Genomic DNA, 27992 nt, shown 5'->3' on the forward strand with positions numbered 1-27992 from the left:
ATACTGTGAAAAAATCCTGAGTTTGTTAAACATCACTTGGGAGAAAAAAAAAAACACAGAGAAGTGTGAATAATTCTGACTTCATCTGTAGTTCATCAACATTAGAGGATGCAAAATTCATGAGTTAAAGCAGTTGAGCTATAAAAAAGATAATTTTCTTCAATATATAAAATTACTTCAATTCATATCAAGGTAATGTCTTGTCTCAATAGCAACTGTCTTTTAATCTGTCAATGGTGTAAATTAAATATTCTTTTGCTTATCCCAATGGCAGATTACTTTGCTTCTTTTAAAGAAAAACTCACTTAATTTTGACTCATTATTTCTGAAAACATGACTTTTTTTTTGGTTATCTAAATAAGCTTCTTGATTAAAGATGGTTTTGATATTTGGACTAGAAACAAGAGATGGGTTGCGGCTGGAAGGGCATCCGCTGTTTAAAAACTTGCTGGAAAAGTTGGCGGTTCATTCCGCTGTGGCAACCCCGGATTAATAAAGGGACTAAGCCGACAAGAAAATGAATGAATAATAACAAAAATATACATAAGAATAATAATAATAAAATATTAATAATAATAATAATAATAATAATACAACAATAATAATAATAACAATAAAATAATAAAAATAACAATAATAATAACAAAAAATATATACAAATAATAACAAAATATTAATAATATTATGATAACAATAAAACAATAATAATAATAAAATATTAATAATAATAATAATAATAAATAAATAATAATAATAATACAATAATGATAATAATAATAACAATAAAATAATAATAATAACAATAATAATAACAAAATATACATACAATAATAATAAAATATTAATAATAATAATATTAATACAACAACAATAATAATAATACAATAATAATAATAACAATAAAACAACAACAATAATAATATATTATTATTATTAATAATAATAATAATAATAATAATAATATTAATACAAAAACAATAATAATAATACAATAATAATAATAACAATAAAACAACAACAATAATAATAATATATTAATAATAATAATAATAATAACAATACAATAATAATAATAATAATAATAATAATAATAATAATAATAATAATAATAATAATATAATAATAATAAAATAATAATATAAATAGTTAATTCATTAATGGTAGTTCATATATTTTATAACATGAAATATGAACAATCTTGTACAGAATTTAGTAATCACAGTTCAATATTTACTAATGCATTATTAAAGAGACAGTTCACCCAAAAATCTAATTGTTCTCCCTAATTACTCTCCCTCAAATTTGTACATATCTTTATGAATTTCTTTCTTCTCTTAAATACAAAAGAAAACATTTTTGAAGAAAGCTGAAAACCTGAATAAGTCTCCGATGTGTGTGTGTGAAGTTTCACCTCAAAATACCACGCAAATAATGTTTTAAAACTCTCTGAATCTATCCTAATTATCCTAATTGTGGTGTTTTGGTGACTGTCGCTTTAAATTAAAAATGAGATTTTACTCTTTTTAAAAGTGGGCAGAGCTACCTATGCCTGTGTGTCAGCATAGTGGCAGATTTAAAAATATACTAACGTCCTATGCTAATGAGGAAGAGATAGTCACTAGTGGGCGGGGCTTTTCCCCTCTGATGACGCGTACAAAGAGAGAATGTCAATCAACGTGTTTCTGCAGACTGTTTTTATCAAGTCTGATTCTAAAACATTTTTAGTAATGCATTTTAACCATTATAAGCTGGTTATATTCACACACTGCTGCCACACAACTGTGTTCAATATCCTTATAAAAGTGATTTTTGCATAATAGGTGGCCAGCTTGTATGACTTCAGTTGAAATGTGATTACTTATTATATCAAGTTAAACCATATGTTGTCATTAAACATTGATCCTCTATTTTTGTGCAAGAAGTGTGGAGAAGTTCACCTTTCTGCACGGTTTGGACGAGACCTCGAAGGAGGCCTTAAATGCACGTCTCTGCTGTGTGGTGAGGATGGTTCGGGGTCTTTTGGGTCTGCGAGGGTCTTTGCTGTCATCACTGCCTTTTCCCTGACCGCCAGCGCCTTTCTCCGGCTTCACATCCAGATCTTCATCCTCACTTTTGTCTACAGAAACAACAATTGCATTTGTACATTGCCTTTCATGCAATCAAATATGTTCCAAAGGGAGAGCCGACAGAACGATTCATTCTGAAGTATCTTTAATGATCTTGAAATTATTTTTACATTTTTCTGTACAACATCAGTTTAAAATATCAATTTACATTTACAAACATTTATTTACTCATTTTTCTTCACCTTAGTCCCTTATTTATCAGGGGTTGCCACAGTGGAATGAACTCCCAAATAGGGTTGGGCAATGTTGACCAATTTGGTCATCGTCATCATAGGTGAGGATGGAGGTGGTTGTTACATATCAATTAATTCATAACAAATTAAGTGAAGTTTTTTAAACTAATTTTGAGAGGAGCACGTGATATGATTGACTGCAGCTGGCCTCCCATCTACACTCATTAGTTAACCAATCAGATCTATCGTAACTCACTATAAGTAGCCTAGCTAGATTTACTCCCTTATCTTCGTTTTCTGAAGAAACCCCCCATCCACCCCTTTTTCCTCCTTTACTAGGGGAGCTCTCGAGAACCATCTGATCTCGTACTCCCCTCACATGCTCTATGGACCTGGCGAGAGCCCTGGGCTCAACTATCTCCGAGCGCAGGGTTCTCTCCGGGGGACAGCATGCCAAACCTGCTAACAGTTGTCAAGCAATATCTAAGTGTGAACTCTTGAATTATTTGTAGCCTACCGTTTTTACTAGCTGACACACATGGTCTATGCTATCCCCATAACCAAACCATAAATAAACAACGTTACACACAAATTACCACCTGTCAACCACTTTTTTTCCGTGGGACTCTGGCAAGAATAGGCAGAATGATCTGTGTCGTCGTTATAATGGCTTTTCCCACAGCTGGTGGAGGAGACGAGAGTTTGTTTGGAGTTCACTGTAATTTGTATTGTGATTGATGATAAGTTCCTTATTTTATTATTATTATTATGAGAAAATTATAACAAGTAAAGATGTTAGGGCTGGACCGTTTTGGAAATTTTTTCTATGCGACCTAAAATATATATGTGGAAGCATTTGTGCGATTTAGGAGACATTCTTGCAGAATGCATCTTTGCACCTAAAAACGCCAAACAGGAACAGATAAACCAACACAATCTCACGGCAATTCGTAACTTTTTCATTTAGTGGCTAATTCGTATGAATTCGTACGATCTAATTCGTACAATTTAGTACGATTTGCTTATCCCCCAATGACGGTTGGGGTTAGGGGTGGGGTTAGGTGCCACGCCTCCTTTTTAAAATCGTATCATTTCGTACGACTGAAATCGTACGAATTAGCCACTAAACTGGCAAAACGTAAAATACTTACATTTTCTCGTGAGATCAGGCTGGATAAACAGTTGTTATGTGAACTTGCTGAAGTAAAAAAAAAGCCTGCAATGTTTGCCCCGCCTTTGTGCTTTTCTTATTGGCCCACTGCTCTAACTGAACACTAATGATTGGTTAATATCAGCTGTCAATCACTCAACAACAACCGCGAAAATGTGAAGCGCTGAAGATGAGAGAATGAAAACAGCACTGACAGATTTTGTTTTAGAAAACACCTAAAGTTACTAATAATGGCACGTTTTATTAGTGATCATGTGCTGAATTTTAATCTCTTCTTTAAACTTTTCCAAGAGTGGATAGAAGACTTTCAGTGACTTCAAGTCCGCTATGAAAATAACTAAAGCCATTCACTGTAAAGTCTGTGGGACGGGGTTTGCAGGTAACAGCGTTTGCTACTGAATCTACACATTTTAAGCGCGAGAGGTGCTGTATAATCCTTCATTTAATCCTCACGGTGCTGTCAGCCGTGCAAGCGGCAGCTATGTGTAAAATTAAACACAGCTCGTTTAACAAAGACCGTTATTGCTATTAAGATATGCAAATAATAAGTTATAAATCAATGTAAATGTGGGTGATGGATTGCGAAGTTTATTGGTCATCGCAATGGACGATGGCTTCGTCTATCGGCACAACCCTACTCCCAAATACTCTGGCATATGTGCGGATGACCTTTCAGCCGCAACCCAGCCCTGGAAAACACACTCTCGCATTCACACACACACTCAAACACACAAGGCCAATTTTGTTTACCCAATTCCCCTATAGCGCATATGTTTGGACTGTGGGGGTACCTGGAGCACCCGGAGGAAACCCACGCCAACACGGGGAGAACATGCAAACTCCTCACAGAAATGACAACTGGCTCAGCCAGGACTTGAACCAGCAGCCTTCTTGCTGTGAGGCGACAGTGCTGATGAGTGAGTGAGCCAGCGTGATGGCTGAATTATCATCCCACCTGTATATTTTTTCCCCATTTCTGTTTAACGGATTTTTCACATTTCTAAGCATAATAGTTTTAATAACTCATCTCTAATAACTGATTTATTTTCTCTTTGCCATGATGACAGTAAATAATATTTGACTAGATATTTTTAAAGACACTTCTATACAGCTTAAAGTGACATTTAAAGACTTTACTAGGTTAATTAGGCAACTTAGGGTAATTAGGCAAGCCATTGTGTAATGATGTTTTGGTCTGTAGACAATCGAAAGCAAATATGACCTTAAAATCGTGTTTAAAAAATTAGAAACTGCTTTGAATCTAGCCGAAAAAAAACAAATCAGACTTTCTCCAGTGGAAAAAATATTGTAGGAAATACTGTGAAAAAATCGTTGCTCTGTTAAACATCATTTGAGAAACATTTGAAAAAGAAATGAAAATTTACAGAAGGGCAAATTATTTTGACTTCAACTGCAAATGTGTCTGTAATTTCTTTACACTAAACAATGGACCGTGTTATTTTCCAACAGGCATAATGAATGAGTGATGTTTTATAAACAAATTTCGGGAGGAGCACGATGAGTCTTTGACGAGGCTAATTCATCACACACACACACACACACACACACACACACCCACACCCACACACACACACACACACACACACACACACACACACACACACACACACATAATCATTCTTTTATCCAATCAGCTCAAGAGCAAACCTCTATAAACAGTCAAACACGTCATACCTCCGTTTCTCTCGACTTCAGCGTCCCTTCACCACCCCAACTCCACACTAATAAACCAGATACCTATTTAAATATGAGAGGGGAGTGTTCTGGAGCCAGGCTACACACTGCGCTCGGACCCTATCTCTAGTGGTGGGCAAAGCGAGGCTTCATGAAACACTGAAACAGTCGAAGCGAATGTGTCGAAGCTTCGAAACGTTTTGAAATCCCACTCTACGGTGACACCTTGTGGTCATTTTTATGTATTGCACTGAAACAACTTTAGCAAAAAACAGTTGAGCAAATTGAGGTATTAAAACCCCACTTTGTAGACATGAACCTACAAGAAATTTAGTGGAGCGGTTAAGGTTTCTGACTACCATGTGGGGATAGTGTGTTCGAATCCAGGCTGATTCAGCTATTTTGAAATGCTTTAATACCAGTTGGTAAACCATATATCCTGTCACAAAAACTGCTTTCTTTCATCTGAAAAATATCTCTAAATTACGAAATATGCTATCCATCTCAGATGCAGAAAAGCTAGTCCATGCTTTTATGACTTTAGGCTGGATTACTGTAATGCTCTGTTTGCTGGCTGCCCAGCATCCTCTATTTACAAACTTTAATTAGTACAAAATGCAGCAGCCAGAGTTCTGACCAGGTCTAGAAAATATGATCATATCACCCCAATTTTACCCTCCTTACACTGGCTGCCTGTTAAATTTCGCATTGAATTTAAAATATTACTTCTTACCTATAAAGCTCTAAATAATCTCGCTCCTGTTTATCTAACCAACCTTCTGTCTTCTGGTAGTACTTAGAATAGCAAAGTCGAGTAAGGGAGGTCGAGCCTTCTCCTTTATGGCTCCTAAACTCTGGAATAGCCTTCCTGATAACGTCCGAGGCTCAGACACACTCTCCCAGTTCAAAACTAGATTAAAGACCGATCTGTTTAGTAAAGCATACACTCAATGCATCACCTAGCGGGTTCCACATTGGCTTCTGCATCTTGCTTATATACACTTTGAACAGCAGCTACGCTAATTATTCTCTTTAATTTCATTTCCACCTGGGGATACTCATCCCGAGGTCCTCAGATTATGCGGAGTCACTGATTGGATCCAAGACCAGCGACGAGATGATCCCAAGGTGTCCATATCCAGGACCAGGCCGTATCCTGAGCAGCTGCTGTGGTGGTCATGGGGGAGAGTCTGAGACTGATTCCAGTGACGCTCCAGGGACAGACGAATCTTCGCTGAGGCCAGCTTTCAGGCTCCACCGCTGAGACTGCAGCTCTGCACAAGACTTTTGGCCAGCGGAGAAATTAAAATGGTCGTGCCAAACTGAGTCTGGTTCTCCCAAGGTTTTTTTTCTTCCCTCTCCGCTGTCGCCACTGGCTCGCATGGTTCAGGATCTGAAAAGCTACTCATCGATGAATTTGCTCTTCAGTGTTTGGACTCTCAATAATGACTTCAAACCACACTGAACTGAGCTAAACTGAACTGAACTTAAACACTAAAAACTGAACTACACTGATCCAGTTATTATGACCCTTTATGTGAAGCTGCTTTGACACAATCTACATTATAAAAGCGCTATACAAATAAAGCTGAATTGAATTGAATTGATGCTTTGTTCTTGTATCGTTTTGTTTCAACACTGGTCTGACATTCGAATAAACACTTAGTAAATAAATATGTCTTATTTTGGTCTTAAACAGGGCTGTTGCTAGATCAGACACAGGTGTGGCCTGAAGTTATCAAGAATTATTTATATTATTCATTAAATTTCCCATTTATTGTATTTTATTAACGTTTACCCAAACCCAACCATCACAGTACTGTAAAAATATTAATTATTGTTTTACAGTAATCATGCTTCGGTGCAGTGTTTCGAAACACTTGCGCTTCGGGATCTCGACACTGTTTCACGTCAGCCATCCCTACCTATCTCTCTTTATCCTGATAAGGGGAATAACACGAGTTAGGCTGTCTCCCCGAGCTCAAAGCTCTCTCCCTGGACAGCATGCCAAATACACATATTCTATTCAGTCAAACATCTGTGAGTGTGAACTCGTGAAATGAAGGTGTTCTCACCGGAGTCGGAGAGGTCTGGGCTGGCGAGATCTTTCTCTCTCTCGTAGTCGGTCTTGCAGAGCAGCTGTCCTTCCTTCAGCACAAACTCATCTCCTTTGCACAGCCGGCGCTCACACACGCAGCAGCAGAAGCAGCTCAGGTGATACACACTCTCCAGTGCGCGCATCACTAACTCCGTAGGGGAGATCTTCTCCAGACACCCGCTGCACTTGGTGGCGAACAGCCTGAGGATGAGAAACAAATATTTTGATGTTATTTTAACTTGCTTCTTAAGTCAATCAAGTTTCAACTAATGTGTTTGAGTTTAACTTTTTAATCTGTTTAATTGATGGCGTTTCTGTGTGGAGTTTGCATGTTCTCCCCGTGTTGGCATGGGTTTCCTCCGGGTGCTCCGGTTTCCCCCACTGTCCAAACACATGCGCTATAGGTGAACTGAAGTAAATTAGTGTGTGTATGTTTGTGAATGAGTGTGTGTTTCCCAGTACTGGGTTGCAGCTGGAAGGGCATCCGCTGTGTAAAACATATGCTGGACAAGTTAGTGGTTCACTCCGCTGTGGCGACCCCTCATGAACAAAGGGACTAAGCCGAAGGAAAATGAATGAATAATGTAAGAGTGAAGCACAGAGTGAATCCTCAACCCCCCAGACGCGAAGATCCTCCACAAAGCTTAATAATTCTGCCGCATTAAGCAGATCTGCCCTGAGAGCGGCGTTTTCTCCCACACCAATAAAGTTCAAGCATTAATATCACAGATCAATGCGTGACTGACACCTCGTGATTATGACTTTGAAAGAGATTTTTAATAAGCCTGGAGATATGAGGGTGTCATGAGGTGAGACGACGCAAAACACTTAACGGAGGAGTCAATATTCAGAGGACGGAGAAATCACCGGTCAGATCTCTAATATCTGCTGCTTCTGAAACACTGCGCTGATTTAGAGGATGAGAACACATCTCAAATCTGCAATTCAAGTAAAAAAAATGTCACTATTTGTACATTTTAGCGCTGTACTCTTATTGTGTTCAAAATGTTGGCTCAGACAGATTAAAAATAATAAATGAATTACAACTTCATTTAAAAAAAAACTACATTTCAGCACGGATGCATTCAGTTCAACAAAAGCGCCAGTAAAAGTGTTTCAATTTGTTCAATTTTAACTAAAATAATCATGTTGACAAGTCAGTTCTGAATCAGTGGAAGACGTTGAATCTTTAAATATTCCTAATGGTTCAAACTTGGTCCAATTAATTTTATGCACTAATAATATTTCACAATTTTAATGAAGCCTTGCTGAGGTTCAGAATTCTTTCCTCCTTCCATCCGTCCATCCATTCAGATCTATATATCCCATCCTTCCTCTAACCATTTGCACATCCTTCAATCTATCCATCCATTCATCTATCTGTACATCTATCCATCAATCTATCCAGCCATCCTTTCATCCATCTATTTGCACATCCATCTATTGATCTATCCATCCATCCTTTCATCCATCTATTTGCACATCCATCTATTGATCTATCCATCCATCCTTTCATCCATCTATTTGCACATCCATCTATTGATCTATCCATCCATCCTTTCATCCATCTATTTGCACATATATCTATTGATCTATCCATCCATCCTTTCATCCATCTATTTGCACATCCATCTATTGATCTATCCATCCATCCTTTCATCCATCTATTTGCGCATCTATCTATTGATCTATCCATCCATTTTTTCATCCATCTATTTGCACATCTATTCATCCATCTATCTGCACATCCATCCACCAATTTAACCCATTCATTTGCATAGCTATCCATTAATCCATCCATCTATCTGCACATCTATCCACTGATCTATCTATTCATCCATCCATCATTCGTCCATCCATTTGCACATCCATCCATCCATTTGTCCATCTATTTGCACATTTATCCATCCATTTGCCAGCTATCCACCGAACTTTCTATCCATCCATCCATCATTCATCCATCCATCTGCAAATTTATTCATCCATCCATCCATTTGCACAACTATCCACCGATCTATCCATTTACCCATCCATCCATCCATTTATCCATCCATCCATCTGCACATCTATCCATCGATATATCCATTCATCCATCCATCTGCACATCTATCCATCAATCTATACATCCATCCATCCATCCATCTATCTAAATGTACATTTATCCATTGATCTATCCATCCATCCATCCATCCGTGCACATCTATTCACCATCCATCTGCACATCTATGCATCCATCCATCCATCCATTCGCCCATCTATTTCCATGTCTCCATTGATCCATCCATCCATCTGCACATCTATCTATCTATCTATCTATCTATCTATCTATCTATCTATCTATCTATCTATCTATCTATCTATCTATCTATCTATCTATCTATCTATCTATCTATCCATCTATCTATCTATCTATCTATCCATCTATGCTAAACTTTGAAACACTGAAGACTGGAATAATGATGCTGAACAAAATTTAGTTTTGAATCACTGGAATTTATTACATTTAAAAATATGTATGTAACACCTTCAATACACATTTGAACATTTTTTTAATACTTAAGTTTTAAGCAAGTTTGATAAAATACATGAAATAAAAAATAAAAAAGTACATATATTTCGTTTTAAAATATTGAACATTTATGAATTGTTTAAAATAAATTATGTATACACATTAACTATATGTGTATAACTAAACATACATACATACATACACATATTAATTTAAGCATATTTATGATTATAATTCATTTAAATATTATGCATGTTAATTTAATTTATTTTAAACTTTTTTCAACCTTTTTTAAGCTACACGGATTATAACTCAATGTTTTAAGTCAGTTTAAATGCTTTAAAATAAAAACACTTAACCTGATTTAACTTAAACATATTAGGCATTTTTTCACAGCGTGATAGCATTAAGCCAACATGTGCGACGTCTGATCAATCCCCTGTTCCCACTGCTCTGAAAAGCTCTTTTCTTCTCCTGATCATCTGCTGATCTTTAATAATCGCTCGTGTTGAAGTTTTCCTGCTTCCTCTTTCTGTCACTCCACATTATGCTGCTGTCTGTAATTCCCGTGATCCTCCTGGAGATCTTCTTTCTTCTATTGTGCTTGAGGACTAATCCTGTCCTTTTCTCCTTCCCTTTGTAGTCGGGACCACAGCGGCAGCTTTGTGTGCACTGATCTCAGTACAGCCATGCGTGACACTGATACAGAATGTCAGTGGGACGCTCTTAAACATAGACTGTAAAAAATATCTGTTAATTACTGTAACAGTTTCTGTATTTTGTGATTCGCAAGTGTTTATTTACGGTTGAGAATTGCATTATGGGATGTTGATCTCTGCTCTGGCCACTTTTATAGTTGAAAATTCAACTCAACCAACCCTGCTGAAAAATCCAGCTTAAACCAGCCTAGGCTGGTTGGTTGGTTTAAGCTGGTTGACCAGGCTGGTTTTAGAGGGGGTTTGGCCATTTCCAGGCTGGCTTTCAGCCATTTCCAGCCTGGTCCTAGCTGATCAGGATGGAAAATGACCAGCTAAATCCAGCTAAAACCAGCTTGACCAGTCTGGTTTAAGCTGGACATAGCTGGTTTTGACTGGGCTCCCAACCTGGCTAGGCTGGCTGGTCATCTCCCAGCCTGACCAGCTAAGACCAGGCTGGAAATGGCTGAAAACCAGCCTGGAAATGGGAGAAACCCCTCTAAAACCAGCCTGGTCGACCAGCTAAAACCAGCCAACCAGCCTAGACTGGTTTAAACAGTTTTTTTTTTTTTTTTTTTTTCAGTAGAGAACGTTTAAACAAAGTGACTTTTATTGACATTTTAGTAGTTTGAAAAAAAATTATATAACAGATAAGAAATAATATCCAGGGAAATAAGTCAGTAAAATAACAGTAAATGTGCTGCAGTTTATTACAAGGTTTCTGTAGCGTAATATACAACACCAACCCACACAATATAGCACTGCAAACTATTGTTTATAACAAATTTTCATAAAAGTCACTTTTTTAATCTTCTCAAGGTTAAAAGTTGTTGGAAGTAAGATCAAGCTCCCATAATGCAACTCAAAAGCAGAAATAAATGGGGAAAAATAAAAACATAAATCATAAAATACGTAAAACTGCTAAGTTATGGATATTTTTTAATGTACATCCCTTTTGTTTTCCTAAAAAAAGTCACTGAATCATCTATTTTTTTGTCCCTAAAACAACATTTTACATTTTGGTAAAAGGATCTTTAGGGAACATTTATTTATTTGTCCTCTATAAAGAATCGGTAAGACTTTATTTTGATGGTCCCTATGGCACATTTTGTTGACTTAATATCTGCTGATACTGCTTCTTCAACAGACATTTAAATGACAAGAAGAAACATTGCAAATAAATGTCAACTTACACTAACTCCAACCCTAATCCAGATGCATTATTAAAATATGATGTTTTTACCTGCGCCATATCCGTGCAAAGTCTACTTTGTTCTGCTTCTTCATGTTTGTAATTCCTAATTTATTTGAACAAAAATGTAATTTCTGGAACTAAAATGTAATGGAAATAAAGCATTTTTAATATATATTTTTAAAAAGTATGTTATATGTTTACAGCCATAGTTATTAAATTATTAGTAGTACTAACAACAGTAATACCACTCTGTTTAAATATTTGGGTCAGAAATACTCCAACATAAAACCCCACTATAGGTTATTATAGCACCTTCCCAACTATGAGTTATTTTAACCCAATGCATTGGGTTATATAATTTAATCCAATGCAATGGGTTATTTTGATATAATCTAAGTAGACAGTTGTAAACTGTGCAAGCAGAAAATCATGTGTTGATGATGGAGCAGAATATGGAGTTCTGTGTGCTGTAGAGGCTGTCCAGCAGATGCAGCAGGCTTCACTCAGTGTCCACTATGTACAAAACATTTTAACCACATCCAAACACTTCTAAAAGATGGTCTTGGATGATAAAACGGATATAAAAACACGACACGGAGAGGTGATTTGAAAACAACAACAACAACATTATCGAGTTGTAGCCTAAATAAAATTTATGACGAAAAAACAACATTACGCACGCATATTAATACAGTGGTTCTGTGTCAGTTAAATCAGTTGACTGTTAAAATTCCAAATTTTAACTCAACTGGTTGAGTTATTGTAATGTAATGTAATGTAATGTAATGTGTATTTATATAGCGCATTTATTGTGTATGGCCATACACCCAAAGTGCTTCACAATCATGAGGGGGGGGGGGGTCTCTCCTCACCACCACCAGTGTGCAGCATCCACTTGGATGATGCGATGGCAGCCACAGGACAACGGCGCCAGTGCGCTCACCACACACCAGCTATTGGTGGAGTGGAGACACAGTGATAGAGCCAATTCTGTGGAAGGGGATGATTGGGGGGCCATGATCGTATGGGCCGAAAGAGGGACTTTGGCCAGGACACCGGGGTTAGAAGTGCCATGGGATTTTTAATGACCACAGAGAGTCAGGACCTCGATTTAATGTCTCATCCGAAAGACGGCACCCACTGACAGTATAGTGTCCCCTTCACTTTTACTGGGGCAATAGGACTCACATAGACCACAGGTTGAGCGCCCCCTGCTGGCCTCACTAACACCACTTCCAACAGCAACCTAGTGTTCCCTAGTGGTCTCCCATCCAGGTACTGACCAGGCTCAGCCCTGCTTAGCTTCAGTGAGTAACCGGTCTTGGGCTGCAGGGTGACATGGCTGTGGCCGGTTATTTATTAAATAAATAACCAAATAAAGGTTAAAAATAACCCAACAAAGCACCTAATATTTAAATCAACTGATTGAGTTATTAATAAATAAACTAATAAAGGTTAAAAACAACCCAATAAAGCACCAAATATGTCTAACTCAACCATTAGGTTAAATAAATAACTAAATGTTTTCAAAGTGCAGAATGAAAAAAAAAAAAAAACATTTAATCAAAATAACCCATTGCACTGGATTAAATTATATAACACAATGCATTGGGTTAAAATAACCCATAGTTGGGAAGGTGCTATAATACATAAAAAGGTAATGATTCGCACTCAACTGCTTCGTACTGTTTTTATTTTTTCTCTTTCTTACAATTTACAGGTGATTAAAAGACAGACGTTTCGGCACAAAGCCTTCCTCAGTGAGGAAGTAACTAAAGGAAGGCTGAGGAAGGCTTTGTGCCGAAACGTCTGTCTTTTAATCACCCGTAAAATGTAAGCAAAAGAAAAAATCAGTGTGAATCATTACCTTTTTTTGAATAACAGCATCGATAAGATTGACGCACCAAACCAAAGAAGTAACTAAAAAAAAAAACGCAAACGCGCAGGGCAAACTTCAGTCACTCTACAAGGTGCTATAATAACCTATAGTTGGGTTATATGTTGGAGTATTTCAGACCCAACTATTTTAACAGAGTACAAACATCAATAAAAATAATTTTTTCGAACTAATTCGACATCAAAAGTTGATGGAGAAAAGGTCAAAGCCCCACAATCTAACTCAAAAGCACAAATAAATGGGAAAAACATGATTCACAACAAAGGGAAAGCTGCTTATATATGGATTGTTTTTACAGTGTATAAAAGAACAAAACTAGGAAGCTGCATCATGTTTCTGTCATCTAAAAGTGTGAGAAACTGCGTAAGAAAGCAGTGTTTTTGACGGACAGAGCAGTGTTTGAAACTAATCCTCTTTAATGCCATTAGGAAGACTCTGAAGAAGGGAAAGACTTCATGCTCAGCTGCTCATGCTCACAAAATCCTCCAGATCTGTGTGTGTGTGTGTGTGTGTGTGTGTGTGTGTGTGTGCTGGGGGTTTATTTATCCTTCTCTCTGTATTTGCTTGTTGTGGATCAGAAATGTAACAAACACAAACAATAATTTATCCTTCGTTTGCTGCCACCAACGTTGTGGAGCGTCTGAAGAGAAGCAGCAAACATCAGAACCAAACAGCATAGATTAACAACAACAGCAGCAACAGCATCACTCAGATATGCTTTACAACAAGACATCTTGGAGAATTCATCACAACATATTTACACGCAAAGGGAAAATATGCTGCTGAGAGGATAAACATTTACAACCTCATGAGGCTCTGATATATCATCTTTATCTCTTCAGTGGCGCAGTAGGTAGTGCTGTCGCCTCACGCCTCACAGCAAAAAGGTCGCTGGTTCGAGCCACGGCTGGGTCAGATAGCGTTTCTGTGTGGAGTTTGCATGTTCTCCCGGTGTTGGCGTGGGTTTCCTCCGGGTGCTCCGGTTTCCCCCACAGTCCAAAGACATGCGGTACAGGTGAATTGGGTAGGCTAAATTGTCCCTAGTGTATGAGTGTGAATGAGTGTGTGTGGATCTTTCCCAGAGATAGGTTGGGGCTGGAAGGGCATCCGCTGTGTTAAAAACGTGCAGGATAAGTTGGCGGTTCATGCCGCTGTGGCGACCCGGATTGATAAAGGAACTAAGCTGAAAAGAAAATGAATGAATGAATGATTTACACACACACACCCTTTTCAGAAACACAACTGTAAAGAAAAACTAAATTAATAAAACGTATTAAGAACACACGCACATTATTATTTTCAGCCTTGCTTTCCTCTTTTTCAGTTTTCTGTTTTTGCCATGAATTTTCATGTATACCATATGCATAGCCATTTTTTATGCAAACAGATCTTATTTGTTAGACACAAATACTTTTCTGAATGCATGGGAAGTCCCCATAAAGATAGCTGTACAAGTGTATGTGTTTGACTTTTCCAACCGCTTCTTCCACATCCATACGGCACAGATGCATGTGCACTACAAAAGGACTAAAGATGTCATTAAACACTTTGGAAAATACCGTTGTCCACACACACATGCACACGCACACACACACACACACACACGCACAGCGCATTTACCACATTTACCACAACTGACCGTTTCAAAGCCATGAGCCACATGCACTCGCCTCTGTAAACTTCCAGACTGTGGGAAGTGGGATTCGTGCTTTATTAATAACTTAAACATTGAAAATAATGACAATCATAAGGATTTCCACACAACTTCAAACGGTATTGAGTCACAGCTGCCTCCGTTTAATAAAAGAGATCGATAACAGCATTAAAACTGTGGTCATTTCATTTTAGCAACTGCTTATTCATTCACTCATTTTCCATCAGCTTAGTCCCTTTATTTATCAGGGGTCGCCACAGCGGAATGAACCGACAACTATTCTAACATATGATTTACATAGGGGATGCCCTTCCAGCTGCAACACAGTACCGGAAAACACCCATACACTCTCGCATTCACACACATACACCAATTTAGTTTATTCAATTCACCTATACTGCATGTGTTTGGATTGTGTGGGAAACCGGAGCACCCGGAGGATACCCACGCCAACACGGGGAGAACATGCAAACTCCACACAGAAATGCCATTTGGCCCCAGCAACCTTCTTGCTGTGAGGTGACAGTGCTAACCACTAGGGATGTAACGGTATCAGAATTTCACGGTACGGTAATACCTCGGTATGAATGTCACGGTACGGTATTTATTGAATCATTTACAGGAAAAAAACAAAACTTATGAAAATACTAAAAAAGAGCCAAAAGTGTCAATGACATACAAATTAGCCATCTATCTGTAAGCTTTAAAACAGGAACTTCAATTTTAATAACAAAAAATATTAAACCATGTAAAAAAAAATAAAGTTTTTAATTTAGTATTGTTGAAAACTCCTCACATTCAACATTTAATCACTCACTCACTTAGATAGAGATGGGTTTAAAGGAAAATTATCATATAAATATAATCTGGTAAAAGCTGGTATCTCTGGGTATTTACAATGTCCCCTGCAACAGAAAAAAACCCTCTCATTTGGGATTGAGGTTTCTGGGACAGAGAGATATGGCTTGGCCCAGGTTGACAGCAGTGGGTAACGTTGTGCATCGTCTTTCCCCCACTTGACTGGACAAACCATGAGTGAGATAGAGGTCTCATGTCTGCATCAATCTGAACTGTGTGCTGTGTTTCTGCAGTCCCAGTGACTGTTATTAGTCGTATTCCCCAACTTGCAGGCACGTGCACACATAGGGCTCAACCTGTACAGTGCACATGCCCTTTTTAGTCTTGGATAGAAAATGCCCTTCCAAAATGATCAAAAGTGCCCCCGCGACGCGACACACCCTCCGTCCCGCCCTCCAGTAGGCCCGCGACAACACCGCTCTTGAGTATGCACGCTCAACCCCCCCTCCCCGCTTTACAGTACACGCGACAACAAAGCTGATAAGAACGCGCGCGACAACACCGCTATTCAGTACGCGCGCGGCGACAACACCCGCTTTAGGTTCGATCATTTCCAGCTCTTTCTCATCCCCGCTTCTAGCAGCACACTCCATTTCCGCATTACTGGATCTGTAGCGACAACAGACCGCAAGGGATGATGGCCACGCCTGGGCTGATGGGAAATGTAGTTTCCGCTACCTCCCGTTCGCTTCATTCGCCTTAGCAAATTTTCTCAGAAGACCTATAGTTTTACCGAGTCATGCGACTACGGTAATATCGAAAAAAAATAATATTGCAGTATTACGATATTTACAATACCGTTACATCCCTACTAACCACTGAGCCACTGTGTCGCCCATTTTAGCAACCGTACAGGAGATAACGGTACGATTCAGAAGAAATAATTGACTTCAACCAATAATAGGATCGTTTCAGAGGCCTCACTTTTCTAAAACGGTAAAATAGCAGCAATAATAATGTAAAATTAATAAACTATGTAACATGAATCATGTTTAGGAGCTCTGCAGCTTATAATTTACTTAAAAAAAACGCAAAAAAAATTAAATCTGATTTATTTATCTAGTGTTATATACATAAGCAATATCACACGAGTAGCAGTGCGATATGGCGTGCATTGGCTTGAGACGGCAGGCCGAGTGCCTTACGCCCCATTCACACGGGGCGTCAGTGTCAACGCTTCCCATTCACTTTGAATGGATGACGTCAGGCATTGCCGAACTGCATTGTGGATCCGTCGGTGCCGCTTCATAAGCGTTGCTCGCTGCAGAAGTTGGGACCAGCTCAACTTTAAGCGACGACATAAGCGTCAGCCAATCAGATCGCTGTATGCAAATACACCAGCTAGACAGTGGCCTATTGCTGACTGAATTTCATTGGCTGACGCTGCTATGACGATCGCGTTAGCCCCAACTTCAGACACGCCTTCAGTCAAGCGTTGACGATGAAGCCCCGTGTGAATGGGGTGTTAGTGTCCCACTCGTGCCGATACACAGCCATATCACACTGCTACGAGAGTGAAATTGCATTTATACAACAGTTTAACGACACAATCGTGTATATAAAAAAGAAAATCAAACACAAAGAGTCTCAAAAACCCTTTTGTAAAAGACCCCTCCATCCAACTCCTAAAGTTTGTGGACGACACTACTGTCATCGGCCTCATCCGGAACGGTCATGACAGGAGGCAGGAGCGGCTGGCTTTATGGTGCAGATACAACAACGTGGAGCTGAACACACTCAAAACAGTGAGGGATGATAGTGGACTTTTGTAAGAGGAACTACTTTCTTCCACCATTACTACTTCACAAATGTCACTTTAGAGCTAGTGTTTGAATGATTCTCTAGCGTAATGTCCAAAGTAATGACAAAACAGCTGATTTTGCTCACATTTTAAGATTATAATCATCTGGCCCATCATCCCAATCCTGAAGAAGCCAAAGATCACAGGACTCAATGACTACAGACCTGTTGCTTTAACATCTGTGGTCATGAAGTCATTCGTAAGACTGGTGCTAGCTTATCTGAAGGACATCACTGGACCAGTGCTGGACCCCATGCCTATAGAGCAAACCGGTCTGTGAATGATGCAGTCGACATGGGACTGCATTATTCCCTACAACATCTGGACAAATCAGAGAACTAGGCAAGGATTCTGTTTGTGGACTTCAGTTCTGCCTTTAACACCATCGTCCCTACAAACTGACCCAGCTCTCTGTTCCTAGCTCTGTCTGTCAATGGACCACCAGCTTTCTGACAGATAGACAACAGCTAGTCAGAATGGGCAAAATCACATCCAACAGCCGCACCATCAGCACTGGTGCCCCCCAGGGATGTGTTCTCTCCCCACTGCTCTTCTCCCTTTACACCATCGACTGCACCGTAAAAGACCCCTCCATCACGCACCTGAAGTTTGCGGACGACACTACTGCTATCGGCCTCATCCGGAACAGTAACTAGTCTGCATGCAGACAGGAGGTGGAGTGGCTGGCGTTATGGTGCAGATACAACAACCTGGAGCTGAACACACTCAAAACCGTGGAGATGATAGTGGACTTTAGGAGAAACCCCCCTGCACTCCCCCCGCTCACCATCATGAACAGCACTGTGGCTGCAGTAGAGTCATTTAGGTTCCTGGGCACCACCATCTCTTAGGATCTGAAGTGGAACATTCACATAAGCACTCTTGTGAAGAAAGAGACTGTACTTCCTTTTGTCAGCTGAGGAAGTTCAACCTGCCACAGCAGCTGCTCAGCTGTCATCCAATCCATCCTCTGCACTTTAATCATTGTTTGGTTCAGCTCAGCTGCCAAAACTGACCTCCGTAGACTACAGTGAATAGTCCGGACTGCTTAACGAATCACTGGCGCTGCCCTTCCTACACTTCAAGAACTGTACTCTGCCAGAGTGAGTAAAAGGGCTCGCAAAATCACTCTGGACGCCTCGCACCCAGCACACTTCCTGCTCCAACTGTTACCGTGTGGTCGGCGCTACAGAGTACGGAGCACAAAAACAGCCAGACACAGGAAAAGTTTCTTTCCTCAGGCCATCTACCTCATTAACAGTTAAATATTCCCCTACTGTGCAATAAACATGTGCAATACTTTCTCATACACACATGTACACAGCACCCTATATCAATGTACAATGCAATACTTTCTACATTCAAATTTGTACACAGCACTGTATAACCTGTATATTTATAACAAATCTGTACACACAACTCAACTTCCAGATTAGTGATGGGTCGTTTATGAACGATTCGTTCACTTTGAACTGAATTTTGAAATACGAGTCCTCTCAGGGAGTGATTCGTTCATCCGCATGTGCGCACATCTGTGCAGGTGGTATCGTTCATTTCAAGTCTTTTGAGTTGTTCATCGCGGAAAGGGAGAAGCCAATCATATGCGTTTAGAGCCGGAAAAAGAATCGATCCATTCACCTATCAAGTGTCCTCTATCGGGTCCGAGTCGTTCGTTCCTCACGGGCCAATCATATGCATTTAGAGCTGGAAAAAGAATTGAACCGTTCATCTCTCGAGTCCTCTATCGGGTCTGAGTCATTCTGTCACGTGATGAATGAACGACTAAGAAAGATGAACTAATTATCATGGCTCCTATCGACTCTGACTGTGTACATTGGTTAAGATTATATGTGACTGTCAGTGTGACATGAACGAACCACTGACATTTGAAGACATGAAGAGGTGAGCTGAGCACAGGGTCTCTGCAGACATCATAATGTCAAATTTAAGACCTTTTAAGACCATTAAGTATTAAATTTAAGACCTATATCGCAATATCAAAAACATGCGAGAGAAAATGTAAAAGCACAAAATTAGGGGTAAAATAAAGTTATTTAAATTTCGCTCTCTCGCATTACAACGCTCCCGACTTATAAAACTGCGTTTGCGACATTTGTCAGTGAAATAACGGCATACTCTGCCAGCCGAAATCATGTCGCGCGCACTCAAAGCGAACTTCCGCAAACACAGCGATGACGTCACATTCGCCGCGCGCACTGAGTTTATTAACAGAAAGCTGATTGGCTATTGCAAGCTGACTTTTTTGTAGTTGTAATACCGCAAATTACAATTGGACTAGTGAAATAATGAACTACAACACCACAAAAACCTAGCAACAACAACAAAAATAATTTAAATGAGCATTAGATGTAGCGTTACATGGACATCGCAAAAATAAGGCCTGTGCAAAAATATTTAAGACCTAGAACAGCAAATTTAAGACTTTTTAAAGCCATAAATTTCGATTTTTTTTATTTAAGACTTTTTAATACTTTTTAAGACCCCGCGGGGACCCTGTGAGCAAAGAGACAATAATACCTTCACAGACAAAAGAGCAGGTAAACATTGAATTATTATTTTCTCCTTCTCATAGTATTCGATTTATAACTTATTTGTCGTGTGATCAACATTTTGGGCTAGTTGTAGATGTGTTTGGAAGCAATTCGTAACATTTTAATAATATTTTGGTAAATCGAACCAAATGAACGAAATGACTCAAAAAAAGATTCGTTCATCTCGGTGAACGAGACTCATAGAATCAGTAAAATGATCCGAACTTCCCATCACTAATTCAGATCTTTTTGACTACCCGCATCTCTGTTTAATGTTGATCATCTTTTTTTCATATTTACTTTGTGTTGTCACTTTAGGTACACTGGAAGCTTCTGTGGCCAAAACAAATTCCTTGTGTGTGTGAAGCACACTTGGCAATAAAACTGATTCTGATTATAAGGCTGAACAGCATGAAATGCCATCTGTCTACAGAGATTTCCCATTATTTCTCTTGCAATTAGGAGATTACAATAACTAACTCAGAAAAAGCCAAAGCTGCGCAAACACTACCAGAGTACTATGGTGTAAATACAGCACTACAATATACAAAAGAGAGAGAGAGAGATCGACTTAGAATGTCACCTACATGGTTTATGATTTGTTCAGCTGTAGTTTAAAACTTACGTTGAGAAAACGCTGAGTTTTTCTCCCCTAAGGGCTTATTATGCAGGCTCTGTCGCCATCTTGTGGCGGAGCGCACCTCTCTTTGGTCTGCTCAGTATAACAGGCTGATGGCGGCCTGTGTGTGTGTGTGTGTTTGTTTGTGTGTATACAGTGTGTGTGTACTGAGTGTGTGTCTCTATGTAAATGTGTTTGTGTGTGAGTCTGTATGTGTTTGTGTGTATACAGTGAGTGTGTATGTGTGTGTGTATACAGTGCGTGTGTGTGTGTGTACAGTTAGTGTGAGTGTGAATGAGTGTGTCATGTGTAAGTCTATGTGTGAGAGTCTGTGTGTGTGTGTGTGTGATTGTTTGCGTGTATACAGTGTTTTTGTGTGTGTGTGTGAGGCTGTATGTGTGTATACAGTGTGTGTGTGCATCTGCGTGTATACAGTAAGTGTGTGTGTGTGTACAGTAAGCATGTGTGTCTCCATGTAATTGTGTTTGTGTGCGAGTCAGTGAGTGTGTATGTGTGTGTGTGTATACAGTGCGTGTGTGTGTGCGTTTGCATGTATACAGTGTGTGTGTGTGTGTGTGTGTGTGTGTGTGTGTGTGTGTGTGTGTGTGTGTTTGAACAGCTGCTTTTCCTGAGTTTGGCAGCTCTATTGAGTCTAGAGTTTACTCAGCTCCGCCACAACAGCAAACACTGTAGGAGTGAATAATGGAGCTCCAGCACAAAAGACAACACACACACACACACACACACACACACTACTGCGCTACACTTACTTGACACTCACACATAAAACCTCTGCCTGTTTTCTCTCGTCTAAGCTTCTTGAGTTGAGATATATAATTTTCAGAGACTAAAAGAAGTGGATTATTCACAGCACAGCTGGAGACGTCACTGGAGATCTGCTGAAACACTCAGCACGAGCTTTGTTTTAAGTGTGCATGTGGTCTATTAGGAAACTGACAGAAGCTGATTAGAGGCTGATTTCTCCGAGATCTGAGCTCATGGTCTCTCAGAAGTGCAGGGTTTGTGTAGGTAGCAGAAGAAACGCAGCATCTGTGTAGGATCGACTGCATTATTAAAGCCAGATCTGATCTGACCACAGGCCTCAATGAGTCCATTTTCTTTTACTGGCTGCAGTTCAAAACACAGAATTATTTTATATAGCTATATTGAGTATCGGAGGCATATTCAAAGGCAGAATGGCTGTCAGAATGACATTAAATGAAAATGTTATTAACTAAAAAATTATTAAATAAAATAAAAATTTTTAAGAATAAATAAAAATAATAATAATAACTATTAAAATAATATAATATAAAACAAAACAAAAAATTATATATATATATATATATATATATATATATAAAATAAAATAAAAAACAAACTAAAACATTTACAAATTAATTAATTAATAAACTAAAAAGTGTAACAAAACGAAATAAAATAAAATATAAAACAAAAAATTCTTAAAAAATAAATAAAAAAATAATTAAATAAAAATAAAATACAATAAAACTAAATAAAATTATTGCAAATTAATTAAAAGGAATACAAAACAAAAAATAATAAAACAATTAAATGAAAGAAAAATTTTAATAAAATACAAAACTAAATAAAAATATTCAAAAATTAATTCATTAATAAACAAAAAATATAAAACAAAACAAAATAAAAAAAATCAAACAATATGAAAAATAAATAAACAATCTACATAAATAATAATAAACAAACATTGAAGTACAAAAACTAAATAAAAATATTTAAAAATTAATTCATTATTAAAATAAAAAATATTTAAAAAAAAAAAAAAATATATATATATATATATATATATATATATATATATATATATATATATATATATATATTTTTTTTTTTTTTATTAGAATATGCAAAAATCATACAAATACAAGAAAACATCAACAGATAACAAATACAAAGCAACAAAACAAAAAACAAAACCATTAACAATAGTCAGGTACTGGTATGTGCGTAAGTGTGCGTGTGAGTGTGTGTATGCATGTAAAGGTAACTTGGTGGACAGGTCAGAGTACATACATTAGGAACAATATCAGTCAATAAATGAAGCAAGTGTCACAGATATAGATAAAACATATAGAAACAAACCAGTCAGAGGTAGGGAGTAACAACAATGCTTATTAATGTATGATAGTAAAAATGAAAGTAAAAAGAGAGAAAGGACAACAGTAATAACTGACAACAATAATAATAAATCACAAGTGCTACACCAACTACTACTACAGAAAGTTACTTATATTACAACTACTACTGCTTCTACTACAGCCACAACCACGACTATTACTACTACAATGTCTACTAATACTGATACTACTACAACGACTACCACTGCTGATACTACTATAGCGTTTGCTACAATTAATACAACAATGTCTACTGCGACTACTACTACTACAATCACTTCTACTACATCAACATCAACAACATCTACTACTGATATTACTACACCAACAACGACTACTACTACTACTGTAACAACCACACCATTACTACTTCTGCTACAACTATACCAAAGACATCTACTACTACATGAACTACAACTTCTATAATCTAATATAAAAATATATTTAAGAAATATATAAATAATAATAAAAGAAAAAAGAAAATACAAAACAATTAAATAAAAATATTTAGAAATTAATTATTAAACCAAAAATATATAAAACAAAACAAAATAAAAAATATAAAACAAAACAAAAATAAATAGAAAATCTATATACATATTAATAAAAGAAAAAAAAAGTATATAAAATGTAATAAAAGTACAAAAAAATGACCCTTGATGAATTAAAGGGACTAAGCCGACGGAAAATGAATAATGAGTAATGCAGTTTAATGAGCCTCTCTCCTCATATGGCACATATCCATGTTGGTTAATCTGATGTAAAGCAGACGTGTGTGTATGTGTTTAATGTGGCTCACTGTTCTAGATCTAACAGTAGCTGCGTTTCCATTCAAAGATGCAAATTAATCTTGTGCAAAACTGGAATATCGCATAAAACATTTGCAATTAAATCATTAGCCCCTTTCGCACAGTGATGCCAGTAAATATCTGGAAAATTTGTAGAATAACTTTACCGGTAAATTCAAAACAGTGCTGTTCACACAGGCGAGGTTGTTACGGAATTTTTCCAAAAAAGACCGTTCACCCATCCATTCAAAAATAACGGTAAATACTGACATCATTAGCCAGAAATGAGCTCTAAACGGCTGCACTTGTATTTGTAAACATTTGACCACATTACAAAATCTTTGGATGGATCAGTATTGTGAACAACTTCCATAAAAACATATTGAAGGTAAACAAACAACAGCTTATCGTAAGTATTTTATTGTTATTTTTTGCACAGTTGGCATTAAGAAGGAACGGAAACATTATCTGACTATTATCTAGCAGCTAAATATTCACAGCTTTTATTATCATAAACCATGCGGACGTGAATGCGTCTGAGTGTTCTGATTGGCTAAAGTAGACGTCTCATGTCAGCACGTTCTAGACGTGGACGCGATCTTTCCAGCAATCTTCCTTGTGCGTTCACACAGCGCAGCATTACCGGCAAATTACCGGTCATGTTAAACCTTCTCTTTGGGGAAAATAGTCAGAACGAATTTACCGGTATTTTCCAAAGGGGCCTGTTCACACACACACAGATCGTTCCGGAAAATTGCCAGTGTGTGAAAGGGGCTATTGTCATTCAGTCTGACATTATGACAGCTGAGATCTTACAGTGAGAATGCTGATACGAAGCTTCTCATTGGCTGACACAATAAACAGCCTCCCATTGCCTGACACAAGCCAATCAGAATGAGCCCAGTGCATGATTGACAGCAAGAGAATGCTGATGCTAAGCTTCCCATTGGCTGACACAATAAACAACCTCCCCTTGGCTGACATAAGCTTTCCATTGGCTGATTCAATAAACAGTGTGTTTATTTGACACAAGAGATATCTGTGAAAACAATAAAACCAGAAAACCGGCCAATCAGAAAGAGCCCAGTGCATGATTGACAGCAGGAGAATGCTGATACAAAGCTTCTCGTTGGATGACAGAATAAACAGCCTCCCATGGGCTGACACAAGCCAATCAGAATGAGCCCAGTGCATGATTGACACCAGGAGAATGCTGATACGAAGCTTCTCATTGGCTGACACTTTAAACAGCCTCCCATTGCCTGACACAAGCCAATCAGAATGAGCCCAGTGCATGATTGACAGCAAGAGAATGCTGATGCGAAGCTTCCCATTGGCTGACACAATAAACAACCTCCCCTTGGCTGACATAAGCCTCCCATTGGCTGATTCAATAAACAGTGTGTTTATTTGACACAAGAGATATCTGTGAAAGCAATAAAACCAGAAAATCGGCCAATCAGAAAGAGCCCAGTGCATGATTGACAGCAGGAGAATGCTGATACAAAGCTTCTCGTTGGATGACAGAATAAACAAGCTCCCATTGGCTAACACAAGCTTCCTATTGGCTGATGCAATAGGCAACGGGTTTATTTGACACAAGAGGCATCTGTGAAAGCAGCAAAAGCGGTAAAACCGGCCAATCAGAAAGAGCCCAGCGCATGATTGACAGCAGGCGAATGCTGATATGAAGCTTCCGATTGGCTATCTCAATAAAGTGTTTATTTGACACGAGAGATATCTGTGAAAGCAATAAAAGTGAAAATCCGGCCAATCAGAAAGAGCCTAGTGCATGATTGACAGCAGGAGAATGCTGATATGAAGCTTCCTATTGGCTGATGCAATAGGCAACGGGTTTATTTGACACAAGAGGCATCTGTGAAAGCAGCAAAAGCGGTAAAACCGGCCAATCAGAAAGAGCCCAGCACATGATTGACAGCAGTAGAATGCTGATACGAAGCTTCCCATTGGCTGACTCAATAAACAGCGCGTTTATTTGACACAAGAGGCATCTGTGAAAGCAATAAAAGCGGATTGGAGCCAGATTTATTTAGTGCGGATCAATAGCGCTGGTTAATCTCTGGCTTATGGAGATGTCAGCAGGCCAGCGGAGCAGATGTGTCCCGCATTGTTGTCCACTAGTGTTCGCCATATGAAGCACTTCTGGAGAGAATCAAAGCGAACTGATCCCTGACCGAGAGTTAATTAAGCGGACGCTACTTCAAGAGTGAAGAGCCCTCGGTTTTTGAGGGCTCCGTGCCAAAACATTGTCTGCTGCCTACATAGGGAACACCCCAACTAGAGCAGACAGAGCCACATAAGTGTGCTAACAGGAAAGCTCTGCACACTGTAAAAGGCGATTAATTGACTTTACTTAAAATAGAGTAATCCTGTTGAATTATTAAGTAAACAAACGGTGTGTTTAATTCAGAAAGTTAGCTTCACTGCCTTTTTTTATAAACATCAACTTGTTGATTTTAAGGCATTGGGTTTACTCACTTCTTTAAAATAAAAGTACCTTATAGTTTTTGACAGTGCATAAGAATAACAAAAACGAGGTGCTCTAATTATTAATGTGTACATATTGTGTACATGTGTAATGTACTTTATTCATATACTGTATATACACTGTCAAAGATATCCTAAATTAGCATTTTTTGTGTTTTCCCCCCATTTATTTATGCTTTTAAATTGCTTTATGGAACTTTGAAACTGAATATATACAATAAAAAATAAATAAATAAATAAATAAAAATGATTAGCTTTGGGGTAAAATCGCTGAATTAAACAACAATCTAGAGATGATTATAGATTTAGCTTGTTGTGTGTTAAATAGAAAGTACAGATTTTATAATAAAATAGAACAATAAATATTGTGTTTTAATAAGTTTTCAATTCGTTTTTAAAATCAATTTAGAAATTAAAGGATTTAAAAAAAATGATATAATAATAAATAAATAACTGCTTATACTATTTAAAAGATTTTAAATGTACCTGCAGTGCAGGTATAACAATGATATAATAGTAATAATATTAATAATAATAACAACTATATTTATATGATACTAAAAATAATAATAAAATTAGCAATAATTGTTACAATAACCAGCGATCTCCGAAGTAACAATAATAATGATTAATAATTGAAGAAGAAGAAGAAGAAAAGGAAAATAAACATACAAATAAATATTGTTATATATGATTTTAAAATTATATAAAAATGTGTTGTGTTGAAATTAAAGGATTTTTTTTTAAATGATATATTTAAAAAAATATAAGAAATTAATTGGTAATATTGCATTTTAAATGTATCTGCAGTGCAATTATAAAATTATTAATATTAAAAATATTAATAATAAAAACAACAACAACAATAATAATAGTAATAATAATAATTAATAGTAATAACAAAAATATTCAAAAAATATTATATACAAGTAAAATGCATAATAAAAAACAATCATAAAAATAGCAACAATGATAATAATAATATTAAAATGTATGATGATAATAATATTAATAAAAATAATAAACACAAAAATATACACAAAATAATTTAAAACTAAACTATTATTAATAATAAAATAATAGTAATAATAATAATAATAACAACATATACAAAGAACAATTGTGTTATATTTGATTAGATATTATAATTTTTTTATCAATTTAGAAATCAAAGGATTTTAAAAAAATGATATAATAATTAATAAATAACTGTGAATATTGCATTTTAAATGTACCTGCAGTGCAAGTATAAAATAATAATAATAATAATAATAATAATAATAAAATGAACTGCTAATAATACCAACACAATACAAATAAAATTAATAATAATAAAAATAATTATAATAATAAATTACTAGTAATAACAAAAATATACATACAAAAATATATATACCTTAATATTAAAAATACAAAATAAGTTGCCAACAAAATATACACATACTAACAAAATATACATTAAAATTATTAACAATGATAAAAACAAATTTTAAG

The 27992-nt window shown here is 37.2% G+C and overlaps 1 protein-coding gene across 4 annotated transcripts in view; it reads right to left on the minus strand.

Moving 5' to 3' along the window:
- The window catches only part of lmx1ba (LIM homeobox transcription factor 1, beta a), a 118130-nt gene that overhangs the window by 13248 nt on the left and 76890 nt on the right, over positions 1-27992 (minus strand). For all 4 annotated transcript variants that reach the window (XR_012405926.1, XR_012405925.1, NM_001025168.2 and 1 more), the window contains exons 3-4: positions 7241-7464; positions 1938-2116 (exon numbers count right to left, since the gene is read on the minus strand). Coding sequence is in view for 2 of the 4 variants with exons in the window: in NM_001025168.2 (NP_001020339.1) it covers positions 1938-2116; positions 7241-7464 (403 nt within the window). In the remaining 2 variants the exon portion in view is untranslated. The remainder of the gene's footprint in view (positions 1-1937; positions 2117-7240; positions 7465-27992) is intronic.

This window comes from Danio rerio, chromosome 5 (assembly GCF_049306965.1).
Source record: "Danio rerio strain Tuebingen ecotype United States chromosome 5, GRCz12tu, whole genome shotgun sequence".
NCBI lineage: Eukaryota > Metazoa > Chordata > Actinopteri > Cypriniformes > Danionidae > Danio > Danio rerio.